Raw genomic sequence first — 22,294 nt, 5'->3', positions numbered from 1 at the left:
AAGAAGCAATCTGTCAAAAGGCATCACAAAGATAAATGCCTGGGAAAGATGGGTCAGTCAGGAGAGGTCAGGTAATAAGGCAGAGACTCAGGCAGAACCTGGTGGAGAATTTATGGGAGGACGTTGACTCTTGTCCATCGTCAGGATGAGGTCCCAAAGGGACTGTGATCTATACCAATGGAGCATATCCACATGTATGAGGTGATCCACTGAACACACTTGTACTGAGCAGCGCAACATATGCGGAGGATGTTAACCACTCTTGCTCTAGACAAGTTTTTAAATCAGTGTGATTTATTAACATGGCTTATGATCACATCAGATCCTTTTGGATCCTCATTCTGTCAACAAAGCAGCTATATCTCTTCCGGGTTTGTGGCATTTGTGAATATAGTTAAGTATGACATAATTATAATAACTCACATCTGCAAAGCATTTCATTTACAAAGCATTTTTTTTTTACAAGAATCCTATGACATAGACAGAACAAATACCATTATTACCATTTTTATGGATGCCATCAATGTCTTTATCCAAATCACTGGCACTGTGGCGTGCCATGAGAAATCTGCATTCAGGTTCACAACAAACCAGTAATTGACATTTTTTGGATACGGTTGTTCGACCAGTTTCAAATGCATATAAATGTATCGAGAGCAGATCAGGATACATATCACACAAATGACAACAACTGAACAAAGAGTTTAACCATCCTAGGAGGGTCCCCCACAGTAAGAATTTCTCTTCCCAATTTTTATACCCATCTATCTTTCCACATTCTTGTCGTCAGCAGCTAAGGATCCCATTAGTAGTCATAGAGGCTGCTGCTTCCCACTAGATACGGACACTTTTTTTTATTTTATAGAAAAAGAGGGAGTCACATAAAAAACTAATTTTTAATTAAATACCTATACATATATACATAAATACACACAGTTCTTAAGAAGGTAGATCATATTTTTATGTCATTTGGTAAAATGTGTTGGCAACTCCAGCTGTACAGCTGAAGGAAGACAAACGCCTCAACAGGACTGCAGCAGGGTAGAACGACATATTGGAGCAGAAAGGAAAACATGATTGTGTGAGGTCTTACCAGAGCACATCTGCTCTGAGGCAATGAGATCTGACTTGGCCTCCCTGACTGATGTCCACTAGTGTGGTATCATCTGTTCCTGGATACAGCTGCTTTGCTGCAGTCAGTGAGCTGCCGGTGTTTGCTTGTGTTGGAGCTAAAAGGGAAGGAAGGTAAACATTCCAAAGCCCAGCTGAGCAGCTGATACATTTTATTACTAGGAAATGACATCTTGTTTGGTAGGGGACCACCTAAGAGAGGTATACCTGTCTTCCTCCGCAGCAAGACACCTTAGCCATCCCAGGGAAGTTGGGTAATTCATAGGTTCCTCAGAAAGTCATTGTGGATGCTTTAACAATAAAATGAAAAGAAAATAACCCCCACCCCCAAAACCCCATTTGATGTGTGATGAAGTGCTTATGATAAAGCATCCTCCACAAAGTGACAAGTAGATATAATATCCAAAACTGGGGAGCTGTTCTGGTACACAAGATGATAATGCGGACGGTGACAGGGCGTGTCCAAAGGCAGGAAGGAGCTACTTCTGAACAGCGTCCCTCCAGATCCACGCGGAAGTCTTGTACCTCCATCACATGTAGTGCAAGAAGCTCAGTCTTCAGGGTCGGCTCTCTGCTTTGGAGGGATGACAGACAAGAATTAAAAATAGGTTGACATTGCTCTTTGACAGTGTAAACTGAGATCCAGAGAAAGAACTACAGAGTCTGCATGTAGACTAAAGCATACTATGTTCTCTCTCTAGGGGTTTTTTCCTTTTGTTCTGATTCTTCCTTCACAACATGACTTTGTGGAAATATGTACATGCAGAGCCTATTTCAAACCATTGGCATTTGCTGTCTTCGGGAGAGGGATGGGAGGGAGAAAAAAATCTGGGACTCAAAAATCCTATAAAAGTGAAGGTTGAAAACTACCTTTACACGTAATTGGAAAAAATAAAATATTATTTAAAAAGACTGTAAATTGAGAGGGGGAGTAGGGAGAGAGAAGGGGACAGAAGAGAAGAGGAAGTGTGTTGGGTGCCTGTGCACATGCATGTGTGTGTGCGTGCATGCACACACGGTATGAAAGAGCTGACAGCTTCTCTCTTACTCTGAAGGCAATGGAGGGTGTTCAGGGATCTGAAGGAGTGACTGATTAAGAATGAGGCCATGTTGTGAACTTCCTTGACTCCTTTCCTTTAGCATAAGCCAAACTTTCCCATTTCTGTCAAAGATGCATCAGTGTCTCAGGTTTATAACCCTGGAGTCATCCTTGTTTGTTCACTCTTTCTCATCCCATATATCCAATCACTTATCAAACCTTGCTGTTTCTACCTCTATAACATGTCTCACATCCGACTCCTCTCTACTAAAATCGTTCCCACTCTAGCTCAGTCCCTCATCACCTCTTGCCTAGATTACTGAAACAGTGTCCTTGCCTCAAATCTTTCCACACTTCAGTCTACTACAAACAGCAGTTACAGTGATTTTGCTTAAGAACAAATCTGATGTCATTCTCCTTCTCAATAAAGTCCAGGGGCTCCCTGTTGCTTCTAGATTCATATAAAGTTTTTTTAAGTCCTTTACAAACCAGGGGGCAGCTAGGTGGTGTAGTGGATTGAGTACTGGGCCTATTGTCAGGAAGACTGATCTTCCTTAGTCCAAATCTGGCCTCAGATACTTACTAGCTGTGTGACCCTGAGCAAGTCACTTAATCCCGTATGACTCAGTTCCTTCCTCATCTTTAAAATGAGCTGGAGAAGAAAATGATAAATTCCTCCAGTATCTCTGCCAGGAAAACCCCAAATGGGGTCACAGAGTTGGACACGACTGAAAAACAACAGGACTACAAACTGCTCCAACCTTTCTTTATAGTACACAACTTCCCTCCACCCTCTCTCATGATCTATGATTCAGACAAGGGAGCTCTTTCTGTTCCTTACACAGGGCACTCAAACACTCCAGAAACCCAAAATCCTTCCCCTTGACCCTGCTACCTTTCTAAGCTATTATCCCTTCTTTCCATCACTGCCAAACACCCATATAAAGAGAAATATGGCAGTTTTAGAGTCTAGAAACTGGCTGTTTCTAGAATCTAGAATACACTTTCTCCAAGATATGGCTAATATCCTCCTTTCCAAACTACTCTGTGTTTAATTACCTTATATTTATTTGAATTATGTCCTCTGTTTATTCTATATATGACTAAATATACTCCATTAGAATGTAAGCTCCTTATGAGTAGGGATAGTTTTATTCTTTTTAATTCCTAGCAAGAAACACAATATCTGTCACATAGTAGGCACTTAATAAGTAACTGTTGATTGATTAATCCACTCAGTGTCCTAACATATTCTCTGTTTTCCTGCCTTCCTCCTGGTCTCAGAGGACGATGTGGTCATCCTTCCCCAAGTCCCCTTCTCTCTCACTTGCAATCTCATGCACAGAGGTGGTGAGGAAGTGGATTTTCCTGAGTACAGTAGAAAGAATACTGGCTTTGGAGTCAGTTTCAAGTCCTATCTCATTTATTACCTGTGTCACTTTGGGCAAGTCATTTAGTCTCCCTGGACCTTGGTTTCCTCCTTTATAAAAGGAATGAATTGGGCTGAGTGGCTTCTAAAGGTCCCTCACTTCCCAACACTAACTCCAAATCTAGAGTCCTTTGCTGATAAAACAAATAGAAAAGCCCTTCCCCAGATATGGCCATTTCCTGAAGCTACACCCTTTTCTCTCCTTCACTGCCCAATACCCACATACACAGTAGTCTACACTTAGTGGCCCTTTCTTCCTTCACCACCCACTTGCTACTACTCAGTCCTTGACAAGAAGGTTTCCATTTCAACCACTCCAAGGAAAAGCTTGCTTTCAAAGCCACTAATGACATCCTTACCATCAAACCCAACTCTTTTCTCTCCTATCCTTCTTGGACTTCTGACTTTTGTCTTTTTCCTCCACTGGCTCTTTCAACATAGGTTCTCCCCAAGGTCCTTTTCTCTATCTTAGGACTCTGCTTTGCCTTCACTGTCAATCTCTACTCAGATCTCTCAGACCGTTGTTTTAGTATTATATTCCAGTACAAGCCTGTACTTCCTTCTAGCTACGTCTAGCTGCAGTCCTATCTGCACCTCAAATTCAACACACATCTAAAACTGAAGTCACCATCTTATTCCTCCTACCTTATTTCTGCTAGACTCTTAAGCTCAAACTCATCTTTGACCTTTCTCTTTTCCTTACCCCACACGGCCAACCAGTTGTTAAGTTTTTGGTCATTTCTACCTTTACAATCTTGCTGGCATCTGGTCACTATTTTTCACACTCCTTGCAACCATCCAGGTTCAAGTTCTCATCTTTTGTCACCTAGATTATTTTAACAACCTAACCAGTCTCCTGCTAGTCTATACAGTCTATCCTGTCTATTTCTCCTCCAAGCCAATAATACCCACCACTTCCCAGGCACTGTTCTTCACACACTACTCTATTCTTCTTGGAGTTCTCCATTGTCCAAAGAAAAAAAGTAAACATTCCTGAATCTGGTATTTAAGATACTTCCACAATTTGGCTCCAAAATACTTTAGTCCTTTCCATGTACTGCACATTCCAGTCAATCTGGACTATTTTCTGTCCCCATCCCTCTTATACTGTCCCTAAAACTTAAAAGAGTCCCCATATCTCCATCTGTGCACATTCCTCTCTTGCTTCAAGGCCCAAAAAAGATGTCAGTTCTTCCATGAAGCCTTCTCTGTGTCTCTACCCTACTTGAGCTCAAAGTGATCTTTCTCACCTCAAATTTTTCCTCACATTTTATCTACACCTCCACTTTAACCGTACCTCACTCAATCTCATTTTGCAGTTATTCACATACTTGTCATTTGGCTGATCAGACTGTTCAACCTTTTGAGAAAGATCTATTACTCATCTTTTCATCCTCAGTGTCCAGCACAGCACAAAATAAACATCAACATTTGTTCACCTGAACTGACCATGCTGTTCTTGGAGGTAAGGGAAGAAGCAGGAACCCGAATCACTCTGCATATATTTTAGGATCCTAAGGATAAGTTCATCTACTTCTAGGAATATTGCCTCACTATTTACCTTACTACAACTGTCTGTATAACTCCTCTCAGAGTCACTTAACAAAAACTGCTTTATCAAGATTAGTCCAAACAACACTGAATGATTAGTAGCATACATCTATATTCCTAGGTTCATGACTCCTGAAATGTCAGCTAACCCTATGTAGCCTACATATCTCTACATCTTCTCTCTACACTATGTGTAAAAGGGCTTGAAGGAGATCACTGATCTTGGGATTCTGGCTTTGCCAAGTTGCGCTCATTTCATCCACCAGTTTCTCAATAGAAAAATCTGTCTCTCACAAATTCTCTCAAGGCACAAATTAAACCATGTTTTTCAATTGCTTGTTTTATTTCTTTTTGAGTGTTATTCAAAGAGACTGCTATAATAAGCAAAGAGGTTAAGTTATAGTTTCCATTCAAGCAACTGATGTTTACCCAGAGCCTACTAATTTAAAGAGAACTTAAAAAAACAAAGAAATGAAACATATATCTGATACAAAATATTCTGGTCTCTAATCCTACCAACAGAGAGGAAAAGTTGCCACCGGAAAATAATTCTCCCTTTCAACGAAGCCTTATACCAGTGTTTCAGATATTCACAACCAATCTTCAACAAGCATTGAATGAGTAACTAATGTGTGCTTAGCACCAGAGTTCCTTCCAACCCTTACCCCCACTTTCTTTCTGGTACCCAGTGCTACACTGCTTTTTCCAAACCTGTCATCTGAAATAACTTTAGGTAGACACACTAAGAGGTAAATGGTTAATGAAGTTTAAAGTGTTATCTTCCCAGGGCATTAAGTGAAATGAAGGAAGAACTAGTTGTGGAAAGGCTAATCAGTGAGAGAGTGTGTGTGTGTGTGAGTGTGTGAGTGTGTGAGTGTGTGTGTGTGTGTGTGTGTGTGTGTGTGTGTGTGTGTGTGTGTGTTTTGGTAGTAAGGAAGTAAGATTTTAGGGCAATAGGGCCTTTGGATTCCCTGAAATTAATCCCACCAAACATTTCACAAGCGCTTGCATTCACAAACAAAACCAATGCAACCAAGATTAGAAGGAAAACAAAGTTGGGAAACAATTTTTACAGCAAGCATCTAAGATAAAGACTTCATTTCTCAAATACATACATACATATATATGCATAGAACTGAGTCAAATTTAAAAGAATATGTCATTTCCTAATTGATAACTGGTCAAAGGATATGAACACGTAATTTTCAGAAGAAGAAATCAAAGCTCTCTACAGGCACATGAGGAAATGTTCTAAATCACTATTGATTAGAGAAATGCAAATTAAAACAACCCTGAGGTACCACCTATCAGACTGGCTAATAGGACAGAAAAGAGAAATGATAAATTTTGGAGAGGATGAGGGAAAATTGGGATATGAATACACTGTTGGTTGAGTTGTAAACCAATCAAACTGGACATCAGTACTAGAGAGCAATTTGGAACTATACAGAAAGGGCAATCAAACTGTGCATATCCTTTGACCCAGCAATACCACTACTAGGTCTGTACCCCAAAGAGACAAAAAAAAAGGGAGGGGGAAGCACCTATATGCCCTATATGTACAAAAATATTAACAGCAGTTCTTTCTGTGGTGACAAAGAACTGGAAATTGAGGGGATGTCCATCATTTGGGGAATGGCTGAACAAAGTTGTGGTATATGAATGTAATGGAATACTATTGTGCTGTAAGAAATGACGAACAAGCAGATTTCAAAAAAACCTGGAAAGAATCACATGAACTGATGCAAAGTAAGCAGAACCAGAACACTCTAACCAGTAGCAGCAATACCAAATGATGATCAACTATGACCGACTTAGCTCTTCTCAGCAATACAAGGATCTAAGACAATTCCAAAAGATTCATGATGGAAAATGCTATCCACATCCAGAGAAAGAACTGTGGAGACTGAATGTGGATGAAAGTATACTACTTTCATTTTATTTTTTCCTAGTTTTTTTCTTTTTGCTCTGTTTCTTCTTTTACAGTATGACTAATGTGGAAATGTTTTACATGACTGTAAATATATAATCTATAACAAATAGCTTACTGTCTTGGGAAGGAGAGAGGGCAGAGAGAAAATTTGGAACTCAAAATTCTATTTAAAAATGAATGTTAAAAATTGTTTCCACATTATTGGAAAAAAAAAATACTATTTAAAGGGGAAACCAATAAGTGCTTGTGTTCAGAACACTGCTATGGGAAGATCCATACTTATCTAAGATACCGTCCCTGACTTCATGGAGCTTACAGTACAACAGGGGCATAAGACACAAAGATAACTCTAAATACACATGAGAAGTTGGCTACAGAAGTGCCTAACAAAACAGAAGTTATGGTCCGAAGAGGAAGACTTTTTTTTTTTTAAACTATTTCACCACAGTCATGTTGAATAGAAGAATTAAAATGGATGGGAGAAAACATAAAACAAAAGAAAATGGTCTGCTTCATCCCGCGATCCAATTCCATAGTTCTTTCTCTGGATGTGGAAGGTGTTTTGCCTCAAAAGTCCATTGGGGATATTTTGGGTCCTTGCATTGCTATGAAGGACTACGTCTACCAGAAAAATTCCTCGCACACTGTGGTTGTTTCTGTGTACAAAGTTCTCCTGGTTCTGCTCCTTTCACTCAGCATCAGTTCATATAAGTCTTTCCAAGCCTCTCTGAAGTCTTCCTGTTCATCATTTCTTAGAGCACAATAGTATTCCATTACATTCACATACCATAATTTATTCAGCCATTCCCCAATTGGTGGGCATCCCTTTGATTTCCAGTTTTTGGCCACCACAAAGAGAGCTGCTATAAATATTTTTTTACATGTTGGGACCCTTTCCCATTTTTATGATCTCTTAGGGATACAGTCCTAAAAGCGATATTGCTGGGTTAAAGGGTATGCACGTTTCTGTATCCCTTTGGGCATAGTTCCAAATTGCTCTCCAGAATGGCTGGATCAGCTCACAGCTCCACCAACAACAAATTGGTGCTCCAACTCTCCCATATCTTCTCCAACATTTATCAGGAAGACTCTTTTTTTTTTTTTAAGAGGAACTCGGCAGTCATTTGAGTAGGATGCTGGAGGATAGTTAAATACCCTAACACAGTGTTGCTCATAACTGGACATCTTCTTAAACTCTGATTTTGGAGAGCCAGTCTCCTGGGAATGATCAACTAGAAGAGAGATGGCACTGGTGCAACTTCAGAAGTATGACAACTACAGCCATGCCAACCTTGGTTCCTGGACCCAAAGTTGAGTCCTAATTTAAACTACTTTGCACCAGGGATTTGGATAACACAAACTTCCAATTGGCCCTAAAACCAATTATTTCCTCTTTGCACAAGAGGGTAGTATATGAACCAAAAATTTCTCTAACTCCAACACTGTAGAACAGTAAGACTGCTGGTAACTCCAACATACCACTCTCTGAATGAGAGCTCAGCAGCCTCTTGTTGGGCACTGGGGAAATTCTCAAAGGCTATGCTTGCTTCAGTAACTGCAAAAACAAAGAAAACATGCCAGGATGGCTTTCAACCATTTGTGTGCAGCAGGAAGAGAGTTTTTTGTTTAATATGTTGGCTCTAATGTTGCCAAATAGGAAAAAGGAAGAGCTTTCTTTCTCTCTAGCTTTTAAAAATAAAGGAATTAGGGCAGGCTTCTGTTAGGGTGGCTGAGTGGTTGTGCCTAAGACACTAAGCTCAGCTATTCCTCATTATATCAAAGAACGCACCAAATAAAGTGAGAATACACAAAAAAGAAGGGAAAGGGGGAAAAGGAGTAGGAATTAAGAAGCAGACTATTCTGCTGAATAAAATCTATATAATGGAGCAGAGGAGAAAAGAGTTTTCTCCTTTTCTTTCTCTTAATTCATGAAAGATATTTACTTACAAGATTAACTACTGTAAAATATACAGGGCTCTTCCTCTAGACTTCAGCTTTAGTTGCTTCCTCAAGTTTTGACTAACTCTCCATCCCTTGGAAACAGGTAAAAAGCAAGGCTACCCCCACCCCAAACAACTCTTCTCAGAGGTGAAAGAAAATGAAGACTTTCTATTGGCCGATTCTTGACCTACCATGCCACAAATTCTCTAGATAGAATAAAAGGGTGATTTTTAAAATGATTAAAATTAAAACCCAATACTGTTCTCACAGTGGATTTAAAAAAGGAAACTTTAATAAAAAGGTCACATATATAGCAGATTTCACTATCTACATATAAAAGCAAGGAAGGACACACATCTATATGTGACCAGAGGCTGGTATGATGTTCCTAAGGTATTCCTAACAAAGGAAGACAACAGAAGGTGAGTTACACACATATTGCCACAAAAACAACGACTAGAATCAAAGGTAACATTGGTCATATCACCAAACTTCACCAGAGAACTGAAGAGTTAAGAAAGGATTTCTGCTATGCACTAGTGCCCTCTGCTGCAGACACTACCACCATCCTTGAAGCCTGAGCCAGCTAAGCAGGGCACAGACCCTTTTCACTTACTCAGCTAGGCGAACTGGAGTGCTGGCCAGAGCCTAGTTCACAAGTTATAGTGATGAACATCTCTTAACATTTTTAATCTGGCAAAACACTGATTTCAAGGCCATCTGTGTTTTCCAGAAGGGATGATTTATACCAACCCTCCTCAAGTCTGTCTGCTGTGGGTTGCAACATGAAGGCAATCTGTCAGTTTTACTGGTAGTTGGTATCTCACTCCTAGGAGTATTTTTTATCCAGGTTTGGGGATAGAATGCCAACTTTTCCCGGGTCACCATTTAGATATCATTCGTGTATATAGTGCACAAGGCCCAGAAAATCAGGAAGGGTGTTATGAGCTGAGCACTGGTAGCAATCAATGAGCAAATATTTATTAAATGTGTGCATTATGTACAAGTACTGAGAAGGGGAGCACGATGGTAGAAGGAAAAAAAAATCTGGATGTTCAATGTTGGGACTAAAAATTCAATTATGTAAAATATATAATATACACATAATCAAGAAGAAAATTAGCAAGTATGTTGGTTACAATGTACTGATCAAAAACATCTCCACCCTCCCACATGTCAGAAATGCTGTCCATGGGTTTTCTAAGCATAACTTGCTTAGCACTCATACTTCTTGGCTCTGAGACAGACTGGTTGAATGTCCAGATGCATGAGCTACTGTGGTGGTTGTCTCAGGCAAGCTCTAGCCAGTCCAATCAGGAAGGGTTCACTAGGCAGCTGTTTTCTACTCATCAGAGTCAGAATATTCCTCAAAGTCCCTAGAGTCAAAAGTGCTTAGGAACGGGAGGCAGCAAGCTGAAGAGAATATTCTTACCAGCTGTGGCTAGGGATAGTAAGGCCTCCTTCTCTGGCATATCCACAAACACAAATGTACACCGCCTAGGCTAATAGCCAGATGGTGGACAGCACCTGGCGGGGAAACTAGTTGTTGCTATTTCCCTTGAACTATGATGCTTTGCCTCAGCAAACAACATTCTAGTAATCTGACTCTGAGGTTTCCCCTGAAGGCAGTACTTTATTGGATTACTGTGGGGACTGTACATATCATCCCATAATAATCAGATCCTTCCTGCTTTTGTTGTGGTCTGTCCTCTCTCAGGAGGGATGCTACGATCTTACCAACCCTTTTCAACCATTAACTTCTATGTGTTTTGCCCCAAGACACAAAGACTGACAGTATAACGATATCCAACTGCTAGGCAGGTAGTGAGGAATCCAGCAGTGTACATGAAAATAGTTCTCACCAGCCCCCAGCAGGTCCCAAGAGCAGCCAGATCATTTGGCTCAATAGGAAGATATCCATCACTGGGGCCCGGTGCAGAACTCTTTAACTCCCAAGAAAGAGAGAAATATCAGCAATCTCTTTCTGAGTTTCTTTTCTACTCTTGGAAGGCTTTTCAATGACTTCTCTGTGATCCACAAGCACAACCTTTGGGACAGGGTCCCATACCTGTTTTACATCAAAATGTCCTGACTACCAAAGGTCACAATGGTGAACACCCTGGTATGACATAACAAAAGCTGATTAGGTGGTTCCTAACTTCTAGAGGCTTCAGTGGTAGAGGATCTCTAAATCCTTTTATTCTATGACCTAAGGACTTATCCAGTACCTTTTCCTCAGGTTTCTGAGGAAGGACCAACCAAAAGGCTCTGAGCAACAGTGTTAAATTTTGGACACAACAGTACTTTCTTCCTTCTCAGAGGGACGATGCTCCCCACCATAGCTCCCCTTGTCTATTTCACTGCTCACAGGCTAGTTAATTCCATTTTAGATATCTCTCAAGCATACTTTCTTTCCACTGTCATTCCCTTGTTTTTCAAATCTTGTTCAGTTATTCAGAAAGATTCTTTTCCCTTTGTGATTCTCCGGCTCCTTTCTCATCCTATTTGGGAATCAGAACACAACTCTAGGCAAAGGCAGTAAGTTTAGGAGGAGTGCAAGTGATCTCCATTGTCACTTATGAAAACCACAAGTTCTGAAGTGAAACTAGATGCAAAAGAACTGGTGAAATCAGTGTAATACATCTTGAGAATTCCCACGAATACCCTTCAGAATCTTGATCCAAGTCTCCTCATCTTTCTCTTGTTAAATGTGTTATTATTCCTCAAGTAACATTACGACTGTCCTTTTCAATTTTAAGTTCTGTTTGTTTTTTTTTATTTTTATTTGTTTGTTTGTTTTTTACTATTTTTCATGTATGGTCCCTTTTAATTACATTATGGGGATAAACAAACTTTTAGTACCAGGCACACTTCCCACACACTGGGAACTATATGAATACCACTACAAAACAGTCTTTATACAAAGAAAAATAACCTGAGAAAAATTAAGTGTTCATAGGCAGGCCAAGCCAATATAAAGAAATGCCAATACTAGCCAAATTAATTTACTTACTCAATGCCATATCAAATGCTCAAAGGATTATTTTAGATCACTAGAAAAAACAACAAAATCCATTGGGAAGGTCAAAGAATGATCAAGAATATCGAAAGGTCAAAGGTGTTAAAGGAAATAATGAAAAAAGTGGGAAGGAAAGTGGCATAACAGTACCAAACTATACTACAAAATAAGGATCATCAAAATAATTTGGTACTGGTTAAGAAATAGAAAGACCAATCAGTGGAACAGATTAGGCACCCAATATACTAAATAAAGCAGCACAGCAGGCTAGTGCTTGACAAAGCTCAAGCTCTCAGCTACCGGAGTAAGAACTCACTAGCAGACAAAAAACTGCTAGAAAAGCTGGAAAACAATTTTGACAGAAACTAAGGATACACCTTATTTAAGCTCCAAATGGCTACAAGACTTAGACATAAAGGGTGACATTACAACAAATTACAAGAGCAGGGAGGGAGTGAGGGAAGAAGGGAAAAAGAATTTATATGGCTCCTATTATGTGCCAGGTACTGCACTCAGTGTTACCAATATCTTACAAGAAACTACTTGTCAAATCTATATAAAGAGGAGTAATTCTTGATCAAACAAGGGATAAAAAAGATCACAGAAAATAAATTGGACAATTTTCATTACATAAAATTAAAGTTTTTGCATAAACAAAGCCAATGTAGTTAAAATTAGAAGATAAATAGTTCAATGGGAAAAAATTTTTTTGGAGCAAGCTTCTCTAATAAAAGTCTCATTTATAAGCTATCTAGAGAATTGGTTCAAATTTTTCAGAATAAAAGCCACTTTCCAATTGATAAATGATCAAAAGATATGGCCAGTCAACAAGCAACTCTGACCAGTGACATGATCATGATTCCAGAGGATGCAGCCTGTTTGCTGTACAGAGAGAGAGCAGAAGAGGCTACCAGAAGGAAGAGCGGTACAGTGGAAAAAGCAATAAATTTGTAATAAGAGGACCTGGTTTTGCATTCCAGCTTTACAACTTAACACTTGTACAACTTTGGGCAAGTGACTTGACTGCTCTGGGTCTCACCTTCCTCATATGTAAAATGAAAAGATTAGACTATGAGACCTTCCAGGTCTAATGTATGATTCTATAATATCAAAATAATTTATTAAAGGTCAATAATAGTGACTTGAAGAAGAGGTCAATAATAGTGACAGCTTAATTCTTCTGATTCCTCCCCAACCCCAAAAGGCAAAGCAGGTTCAGATGAGTTTGGGAACACAGATAGTTTTCTCAGGACTGGTCAACAATATCTTATCCCAGGCAACAGCCTGTGGAATTAGAGACCCAAACCAAAACTATTCATCTACCTACTCAATACATACATCTTTCTGTTTAATGTACCAGGAGCTGGTAGTTACAAAAATGAATAAGACATAGATCAAATCACAAGTCATAGACTGAAAGCTAACAGAGACCTTAGAGTTCATCAAGTCCAACTTCCTCATTTTTCAAATAAGGAAACTGAGATACAGAGAGGTTAAGGTGCTTGCCCAGGAAGCAGTAGGCATTTAGTAAATGTTTGTTGAATTGAACTAAATCCATAGTCCCATGTGATAAGGAAAGTCAGAGAGTAGGAGGCAAAAGGGGTATTGAGCAGGACAAGAAACTGCTCTGAGTCCCCTTGAAAGACACCAGCATCATCCTGGATTTCTCATTTTCCTTTACCTCACATATCTAATCAGCTGCCAGGTCTGGTTTATTCTATCTCCAACATGTCGCTTATCTCATCCCTCCTTTTCTCCATTCATAAAGCTTCTATTCTAATTTGAGATCTTATCTTCCCTTGTCTGGTCTATTGCAATACCCGCCTCATTGGTTCCCCTGCCTAACAGTCCTTCTCTTCTCCACTCTACCGTCTACACAGCTGCCAGACCTATACTCTTATAGTACAGCACTGACCAAGTTGTCCCTTGCAATAGTAACTCATTCCATCTAAGATCAAATATAAATTCTTTCAAGTGGCATGTAAAGTCTTTTACAATCCTGTTCCAATCTATCGTTTCAACCTTCTCTCTATGGTCTAGTCTAACTGGCTTTCTTCTGCCCCTCACTCTATCTGGATCTAGGCTTTTGTACACATTGGAGATCCCCCTCTAGCCCCATGATACCTTGAGAATACATCTTCACCCTTGCCTCCCTAAGAATGAGTAGCTTTGTGTAAAGCTCAGCTCAAGTACCAGCCCTATATGAGGATTTTCCTCATTCTCCCAACTATTCATAATGGTACAATTGTGTGTGTGTGTGTGTGTGTGTGTGTGTGTGTGTGTGTGTGTGTGTGTACACACATGTATAGATAGAGATAGTACGCATTTAACAAATACTTGCTGACAGGTTAATACCTAGAGGCCTGAAAAGAGGGACAGATCTCTACGTTTTTATATCAGGTAACATAATACATTCCAATCCCACCTCCAATCTCTTGAAATACCATTAATTAAATCCCAGGGAATAAGCATTATTTAAAAAATGAAAATGCCTCTGGGAGAGCTGGTGGGATAACAGATACTGTGAATTAGTTTAATCAGATTTGCTTTTCTCTTAACATCTAGCTGGACTCATTCCATGGCCCTAAGATGTATTTTTATTGGGGAGAGAGGCATGTAGCACAGGGAGGGCAAAATAAGAAGAAGGCAGAAATAATTCTGGAGCAAGGTATATTGCTGAGAGCAGAGGGAAAGCCTGTGTGGGACATCACTGTAGGGGGCTTTGGGCAGCCAGAAGAAAATGGGGTGAAGAAAACATTAGGAAATAGAAAGATATCAAAGGCAGGCTTCCCCTATTTTAAAATGTTGCTTAAGGGCATAGCTGTTCCCTACTCCCTCCCTTCAGAATACATAACCCAAAAGGCAAGGGAGCTCCTTTGACAACTGGTAACAGATTGGGTCTGGGTTTCCACCCTGGCAAAATGGGATTATTAGGTCCCCTAGTACCTCACAGAATGGTAATGAGAATCAAATTATATAACGTTAATTACATAACTTTAAGTGTTTTACGAATCAGGTTTTTTCTACATATATGCACACATGCACATATATGTAAATATACATTGATAAAGTAGATGAAAACTGCATTAATGCAGATAGACTGTCATTTGCATGCAAGTGGGAATCCCAAATATAAATGCATTTGTCACAAAATAAATTCCTATATTTGTACGTAACGTATACACTTGACAGTGATATATATTGTTGAATACAAAACAGGACAGGAAGTGGTGTGTGCGTGCCTGTGTTTGTGTGTGCATGGACACTTAAGAGAAATTGAATCCTAAATCTAATTTGGAACTAGCCTAACTAACTAGGTAACTAGACAACCACAGAAGACTAGAATCACTCCAGTCTCCAACTCTTGTGGAAAAAAGTCAGATTATATGCAGCTTAAGGGTGGGGATGATGTCTGACATATTTATGGTATGTCCACAAAGATAAGTACTTGAATAAAAGTTTGTTGAATGAATAAAATGAACTATTTTCTCACGTCTGACATGTTATTTAAATACTGAATGCTCTGTGGTGAGGGATCAGGCTCCTCACACCTCACACACACAGAAGCTTCCCCCCCTTCTCTCCTTACCTCTTCTTTCATTAATTAGAATTTCTCGTCGCTCTTTCATTTCAGAGCTCAGTTTCTCAACCATCTTGCTGATGCAGTTGTCTAGCACGAGTGAGCGAGTTTGAGATACAATATCTTGTCGACAGATGGGACATTCCACTTTTCGCTTCATCCACTCGTTGATGCAGTAGGAACAAAAGCTGTGGGCACAGTTCAAGGTGACTGCCTAAAAAGGGCAGGAGGAAGCACGCATCAGGGATCTCACTCTTGGATGCTTTTTCAATGGCAAAAGAAACAATATGATAAGTAAATCAGAACGCGGTCCACAATGATCTATTAAGTGGTTACTGCCCGGCTAGTTCAGCCAGGACTTTGTAGGAACCTACGAATCCATCCCAGGACTGTGCTCAAATACCATCTTGAACCATTTTCTTTCTTTTTTTACTATGATTAAGGTCACTGAGTCACAATTAGTGATAGACTAGAAGTGCAGAATGAGATACACATTTTCTGAAATTCCCAATCTGTGGATTTATCTTGGCTGATTATGCTTATTTGCTTCAAGCCAGGGATTTTATTTTGAGAGGAGAGATTTATGAAGGGATAGAGATAGGAAAACAGATAGTGATGCCAAAACAAAAAAAAAACCAAGAAAAAGAGCATCCATGAAACATTTTTTTAAATGAATACAAAAAAGCAAGTTCAAAAAAAAGAGAAAAGGAAATTCAGAGGGAGACTGGGATAAGAAGCAAGGCAGCTTTGGAACTTTCATGTAGCATTTATTATACACTTAAAAACAACAACTAAGGTGTATGTACTAGAGATCCAAGGATTCACATATAATCTCCTTTTTATTTTGCATAGGGAAAAAATTATGATTGTTGTTTTTCAAGTTCATAATAACAATAAAGGAAAAAAATTTTAACTTAGGTGGGAGCCATATTGTAGAGAACTTTACATGGCAACTTGGTATTTTCTCCTAGAGGCAACAGGGAGCCATTTATGATTTTTCAGCAGGAGAGCATCAGTTTTGAGAAGGGAGATCTGTGTTTTAGGAATATCAATTTGTCAGCTATAAGGAAGACGGACTGGAGAGGGGAGACACTAGACAGAAGCAAATGATCAATGAGGGAAACTACTACAATAGTGTAGGTGAGAGGTGATTAGGGACTGAGAGTGGGAATAGGAGGAGAAAGACTGAAGAGATAATCTGGAGATAGGATAGCAAGACAGAACTTGGGATGTATTTAGATATAGAATGAGGGAGAGTGAAAAGCCAAGAAGGCAGCTAAAGCTAAGCAGCATGGTGGACAGAGTGCTGGGGTCTGGGATCACTGAATTCAAATCCAACCTCAATTGCTCACTAGCTGTCAAGACACTTGACCTGGGCAAGTCAATTAACTGTTTGCCTCAGTTTCCTCATTTGTAAAACGAGCTGGAGAAGGAAATGGCAAACCACTCCAGTATCTTTGTCAAAGAAACCTCAAATGGGATCATAAAGAGTCAGACACAACTGAATCATAACAACAAAAAAGCCAAGAATGATTCTCTAAGACCAGTGAGTTTGATACTGATTACTGGGAAGATAATTAAAGAGATGGTTGGCAAACGTCTGAAAAGAGAAGGGGTGACTGATTACAAAGACCCAACATGGCTTCATCAAGAGCAAATCATGCTGGACTAACTTCACATTCTTCTGAACTAGTAGATGAAGGGAATGCTTTTCATATACTTTACCTAGAGCTTAGGAAAGCTTTTGATAAAGCATCTCATACTTTTTATGTGTAAAAGATGATCTATGAAATAATACAATTAGACAGGTTCAGAACTGAGTGACTAGACTTAAAGAGCAGTTCTGTTACTGGGGCAAAGCCAACACGATACGGAGTCTTCAGTAGGGTACCAGGGATCTATGCTTTGGTATTATGCCATTTAACATATTTTGATCAATGACTTAAATAAAGGCACGGATGGTACGCTCATCACATTTTCAGATGACGAAAAAACTAAAAGGAATAACTAACACCAGGATGAAAGCTAGAGTATTGGACTAAACATAAATAAGATGAATTCAATAGGAATCAATGCAAAATTTTACTCTTGGGTAAAAAAACCCAGTTTCATCAGTGCAAAATGGAGGAGGCATTGGGTAGACAGTGACTGTTTTCAAGAGGATTTGGTGGTTTTAGTGGGCTACAAACTCAATGAGTCAAGAGTGTGAGGTGAAAGCCAAAAATTTAATGCAAGCTTGGGCTGCATTAGAGGCACACCTGAAAAATGGAAAAGAGGAAAAGAACCCACATGCACATATATTAGCACTTTTTTTTGGGGGGGGGGGGAGGTGTTACTAAGAGAGTGGCCGTAGGCTGAAAAATGGCTGAACGAGTTGATGGTATATCAAGGTAAAGAGATAATATGCACTGTAAGAAATGACAAAAGTGTGTTCAGAGAAACTAGGGAACATCTGTGTGACCTGCTGCAGGGTGAAGTGAGCAGATGTAAGAAAACAACTTATACAATAACAACAACGTTGTAAAGGCAGAGAACTCTGAAAGACTTAACAAGTCTGGTAAATGTAATAACCAACCATGATTCCACAGGGCAGGTAATGAAGCATACAACCCACTTCCTAATGGACTCAAGTGGCAGAAGGAGACATATTTTTGGACATGGCCAATGTGGGACTTTGTTTTGCTTGACTATGCATATTTGCTACAAGAGTTTTTCTTTTCTTTTTTTAAATCTGAAGGGGGCAGAGGTGAGAGGAAGAGGGAGAAGAGCAAAAGGGCTGCCCCCCCAAATGAAATCAAGATAGCTTTGAAGATCATACATCAAATTTATTATATACTTAGAAAGAATAATAAAACGTACGTGTTAGAGGTTTGCAGCTTCGTGTACAATCTAATTCTTTTATTCCATCTTGTATATCTAAATGCTCATTTTATTTGGCATGTGTTAGATTCACAAATTAAAAACAAGCACAAAAGCGAAGTGTACAGCCCAGATGAGATTTTGCCAGGGGACAGGGTAGGAGGGTGAAGAGTCCTTGTGTCTTGTTATTACCTCGATGAAGTGTTCCGAGCAAATGATGCACTGAAGCTCATTTTCTAGCACGTCGTTCATCTGGTTGAGAACCTCTTCCTTTTGTGCTCTCACCTTCTCTTTTTCTTCCTGCAAAGGTATACAACCCTATTTAATCACTAGAAGAATTTTTGATTGGTTTACTGATTAAACAAGAGAAGTGGAGTTCAAATGATTCAAATGGAAGAGCCCACTTCTAAGAGTTACTACTTCTCAAAAGTCATACTAAATTTAGGCCTTCCTGGAGAGTTCTATTTTTAAAAACTTCTTTCTATTTTTTTCCTTTTAAAATAAAATTTTATATTTTCTTCTCCATACAAAATTAAAAAGGTAGGAAACTGCTTTGTAGGCTGATACTACTCTTCATTAGAAACCTGCGATGGTACTTTAACACTGCAGACACAAGACAACAAGCATACTTACTTCAAGTTTGGAATAATGAAAATCTTGGTTTTCAAGAAACATACCTATTCCTGAACAATGACGAAACACTACACCAGAAGCAGGTTATTAAAGAGCTACTCTCTTCATGGTACACTCTTTGCCAAGCACACTGTACGAGAAGGCAGAAGACCTGGGGTCTATTCTGTTTTCTACCTCTTACAGGTATGTCATCCTGGGGGGGGGTTATTAAACCTCCCTCAAATTCAGTCTCACCCATTAGATTAAAATAATGCTATATATCGACCTGAAAGAAGAGATTTGAGCCAACTGCATTTCCAAAAAATTTACTGAGTCCTGATAGATTCAAGAGAAAATTCTATCAAACTTTTAAAGAACAATTAATGCGGGGAGAAAATTTGGAACTCAAAATTTTGTGGAAATGAATGTTGAAAACGAAAAATAAATAAATAAACATTAAAAAAAAGAACAATTAATGCCAGTAATATAAAAACTATTCTCAAAAACTGAGAAAGCTACAAGACTCCCTCAATAAGACAAATGTAAAATAAGAAATAACTAAACCTTGGAAGGAAAAAAAACCATACAAGAACTACAGAGCAACATCATGAATGAGTATCAATTCAAAAGTTTTAAATAAAATCCTGTCAGACTAGAGTGATTCATCCATGAAACCAATCACGATGATCACACTGGATATACCAGAGATGCATGAATGGTTTAACATTAGGAAAATCATCAAAACAAGAAACATACAAAACCATATGATTTTCTGAAAAGATGAGAGAAAAGCCTTTGAGAAAGTACAACACTCATTTATGTTAAAAAATTCTTTAAAGTATAAGCACAGAGGGATCTTTTTTTTAAAACATCATAAAAAGTATGTACCTGAAATCAAAAGCAAGCATCACATGCTACGGGGGTACACCAGAACCTTTCCCAATAAATATTAAAGCAAGGATGCCCACTCTATGATTATTTGACACAGTTCTGGAAACGCTAGCAATAGGAAAAAAAAAAGAGCTGGAAATTAAAGGCATAAAGATAGGCAACAAAGTTGACAAAACTGTGCTTATTTGCTGATGATACTACGGTTTAACTTAGAAAATCACAGGGAACCAGTAGAGACACTCACTGAGACAAAAGCTTTAGCAAAGGTTTTGCAGGCTACAATATAAACCCTTCATAATCAATAGTATTTCTCTATAATAATAACAAAACACAAGAGGCCATTAATAGAAAAGGAAATCCTATTCCAAAAAATTACAAAATTCATAAAATACCTGGAGGTTAATCTAACAAACAACACAAAATATTCACATATCCAATTACAAAATAGTCCTTAAAGAAATAAAAAACATAAACACCTGGAAAAATATTCAGTGCTCAAAGCCGGGCCACACCAATGTCATAAAAATGACAACACTTACCCAAGTTAACTTACTGTTTTAATGCTATGTCAATTAAATTTTCAAAGGGTTACTTAGCAGAACTTGATAAAATAATAACAACATTAATTTGGAAAAATAAAAAAAATCTAGAATGGCATGTGAAATAAAGAAAAACGGAATGGATAGAGGGGAACTAGCTCTTCTGGAGCTCCAACTACATTATAAAAGTAACACTCATCAGAACCATCTGGTTTTAATTTAAAAAGAGATAAAATGATGGAATGGACTATACAAGGGAGAATCAGAAACAATGGAACTCAATAAACTAGTGTTTGATAAGCTAGAAAACATAAATTACTAAGGTAACAAAATCTTATTCAATAAGAATCTTGCAGGAAAATTGGAAAGCTGTTTGGCAGAAATTAGGTTCACACCAACACCTTTTGTTGGAACACTTATTCATTGTCAGTGGAGCTGTGAGCTCATCCAACCATTCTGGAGAGCAATTTGGAACTATGCCCAAAGGGCTACAAAAATGTGCATACCCTTTGACCCAGCAATATCGCTTCTAGGACTGTATCCCCACAACACATGTGGACGTGACCTTAACATTAAAGACCATACTATAAAAAATTAAAGAGAAACATTATATAACTCTTATAGCTATGGGTAGGAGATGTATTTTTTTTGTTTAAAATTTTTTAAAATTATTTTATTTGTTTTCAGTGTTCTACAATCACTTCCACACATCTTGGATTTTTTCCCCTCTCTCCATGTAATCTTATATAGGTTCTACATATACATTCCCATTAAATACATTTTCACCTTAGTCGTGTTGAATAGAATTAAAAGGAATGGGAGAAACTATGAAATAAAAGAAAAGGAAATGATTTGCTTCATTCTGCAATCCAATTGCATAGTTCTTTCTCTGGATGGGGAAGGTGTTTTGCCTCAAAAGTCCATTGGGAATTTTTTAGGTCCTTGAAGGACTAAGTCTGCCAGAAAAATTCCTTGCACACTGTGGTTGTTTCTGTATGCAAAGTTCTCCTGGTTCTGCTCCTTTCACTCAGTGTCAGATCATAAGTCCTCCCAGGCCTCTCTGAAGTCTTCCTGTTCATCATTTCTTATAGCACAATAGTACTCCATTACATTCCTATACCACAACTTGTTCAGCCATTCCCCAATTGATGGGCATCCCTTTGATTTCCAGGTCTTGGCCACCACAAAGAGAGCTGCTATAAATACTTTTCTACATATGGGACCCTTTCTCATTTTTATGATCTCTTGGGGATACAGTCCTAGAAGCGATATTGCTGGGTCAAAGGGTATGCACATTTTTGTAGCCCTTTGGGCATAGTTCCAAATTGCTCTCCAGAATGGTTGGATGAGCTCACAGCTCCACTGACAATGAATAAGTGTTCCAACTCTCCCACATCTTCTTCAACATTTATCATCTTCCTGTTTTGTCATGTTTGCCAATCTGATAGGTGTGATGTGGTACCTGAAAGTTGTTTTGATTTGCATCTCTCTAATTAATAGTGATTTAGAGCATTTTTTCATATGACCATAGTTAGCTTTAATTTCTCCCTCTGAAAACTGCCTGGTCATATCCCTTGACCATTTATCAACTGGGGAATGATTTGTATTCTTGTAAATTTGACTCAGTTCTCTATATGTTTTAGAAATGAGGCCTTTATTCACAGATACTAGTTGCAAAAATTCTTTCCCAGTTTTCTTCTTCCCTCCTAATCTTGGTTGCATTGGGTTTGTTTGTGCAAAAACTTTTCAATATAATGTAATCAAAATCAT

General features: G+C 38.7%; 1 protein-coding gene across 5 annotated transcripts in view; it reads right to left on the bottom strand.

The window, feature by feature from the left end:
* Positions 1 to 276: 276 nt before the first annotated feature.
* The window catches only part of RNF8 (ring finger protein 8), an 85,738-nt gene continuing 63,720 nt past the window's right edge, over positions 277 to 22,294 (bottom strand). For 4 of the 5 annotated variants that reach the window (XM_072641968.1, XM_072641970.1, XM_072641972.1 and 1 more), the window contains 3 exons: positions 18,675 to 18,782; positions 15,633 to 15,837; positions 277 to 1,705 (listed from right to left, as the gene is read on the bottom strand). In XM_072641968.1, the coding sequence (XP_072498069.1) occupies positions 1,689 to 1,705; positions 15,633 to 15,837; positions 18,675 to 18,782 (330 nt within the window). In that variant the 3' untranslated portion in view covers positions 277 to 1,688. The remainder of the gene's footprint in view (positions 1,706 to 15,632; positions 15,838 to 18,674; positions 18,783 to 22,294) is intronic. The other variant, XM_072641969.1, reaches the window with a different exon arrangement.

This window comes from Notamacropus eugenii, chromosome 2 (assembly GCF_028372415.1).
Source record: "Notamacropus eugenii isolate mMacEug1 chromosome 2, mMacEug1.pri_v2, whole genome shotgun sequence".
Lineage (NCBI taxonomy): Eukaryota > Metazoa > Chordata > Mammalia > Diprotodontia > Macropodidae > Notamacropus > Notamacropus eugenii.
The sequence above is the reverse complement of the archived record's forward strand: the minus strand, read 5'-3'. Positions and strand labels throughout refer to the sequence as shown.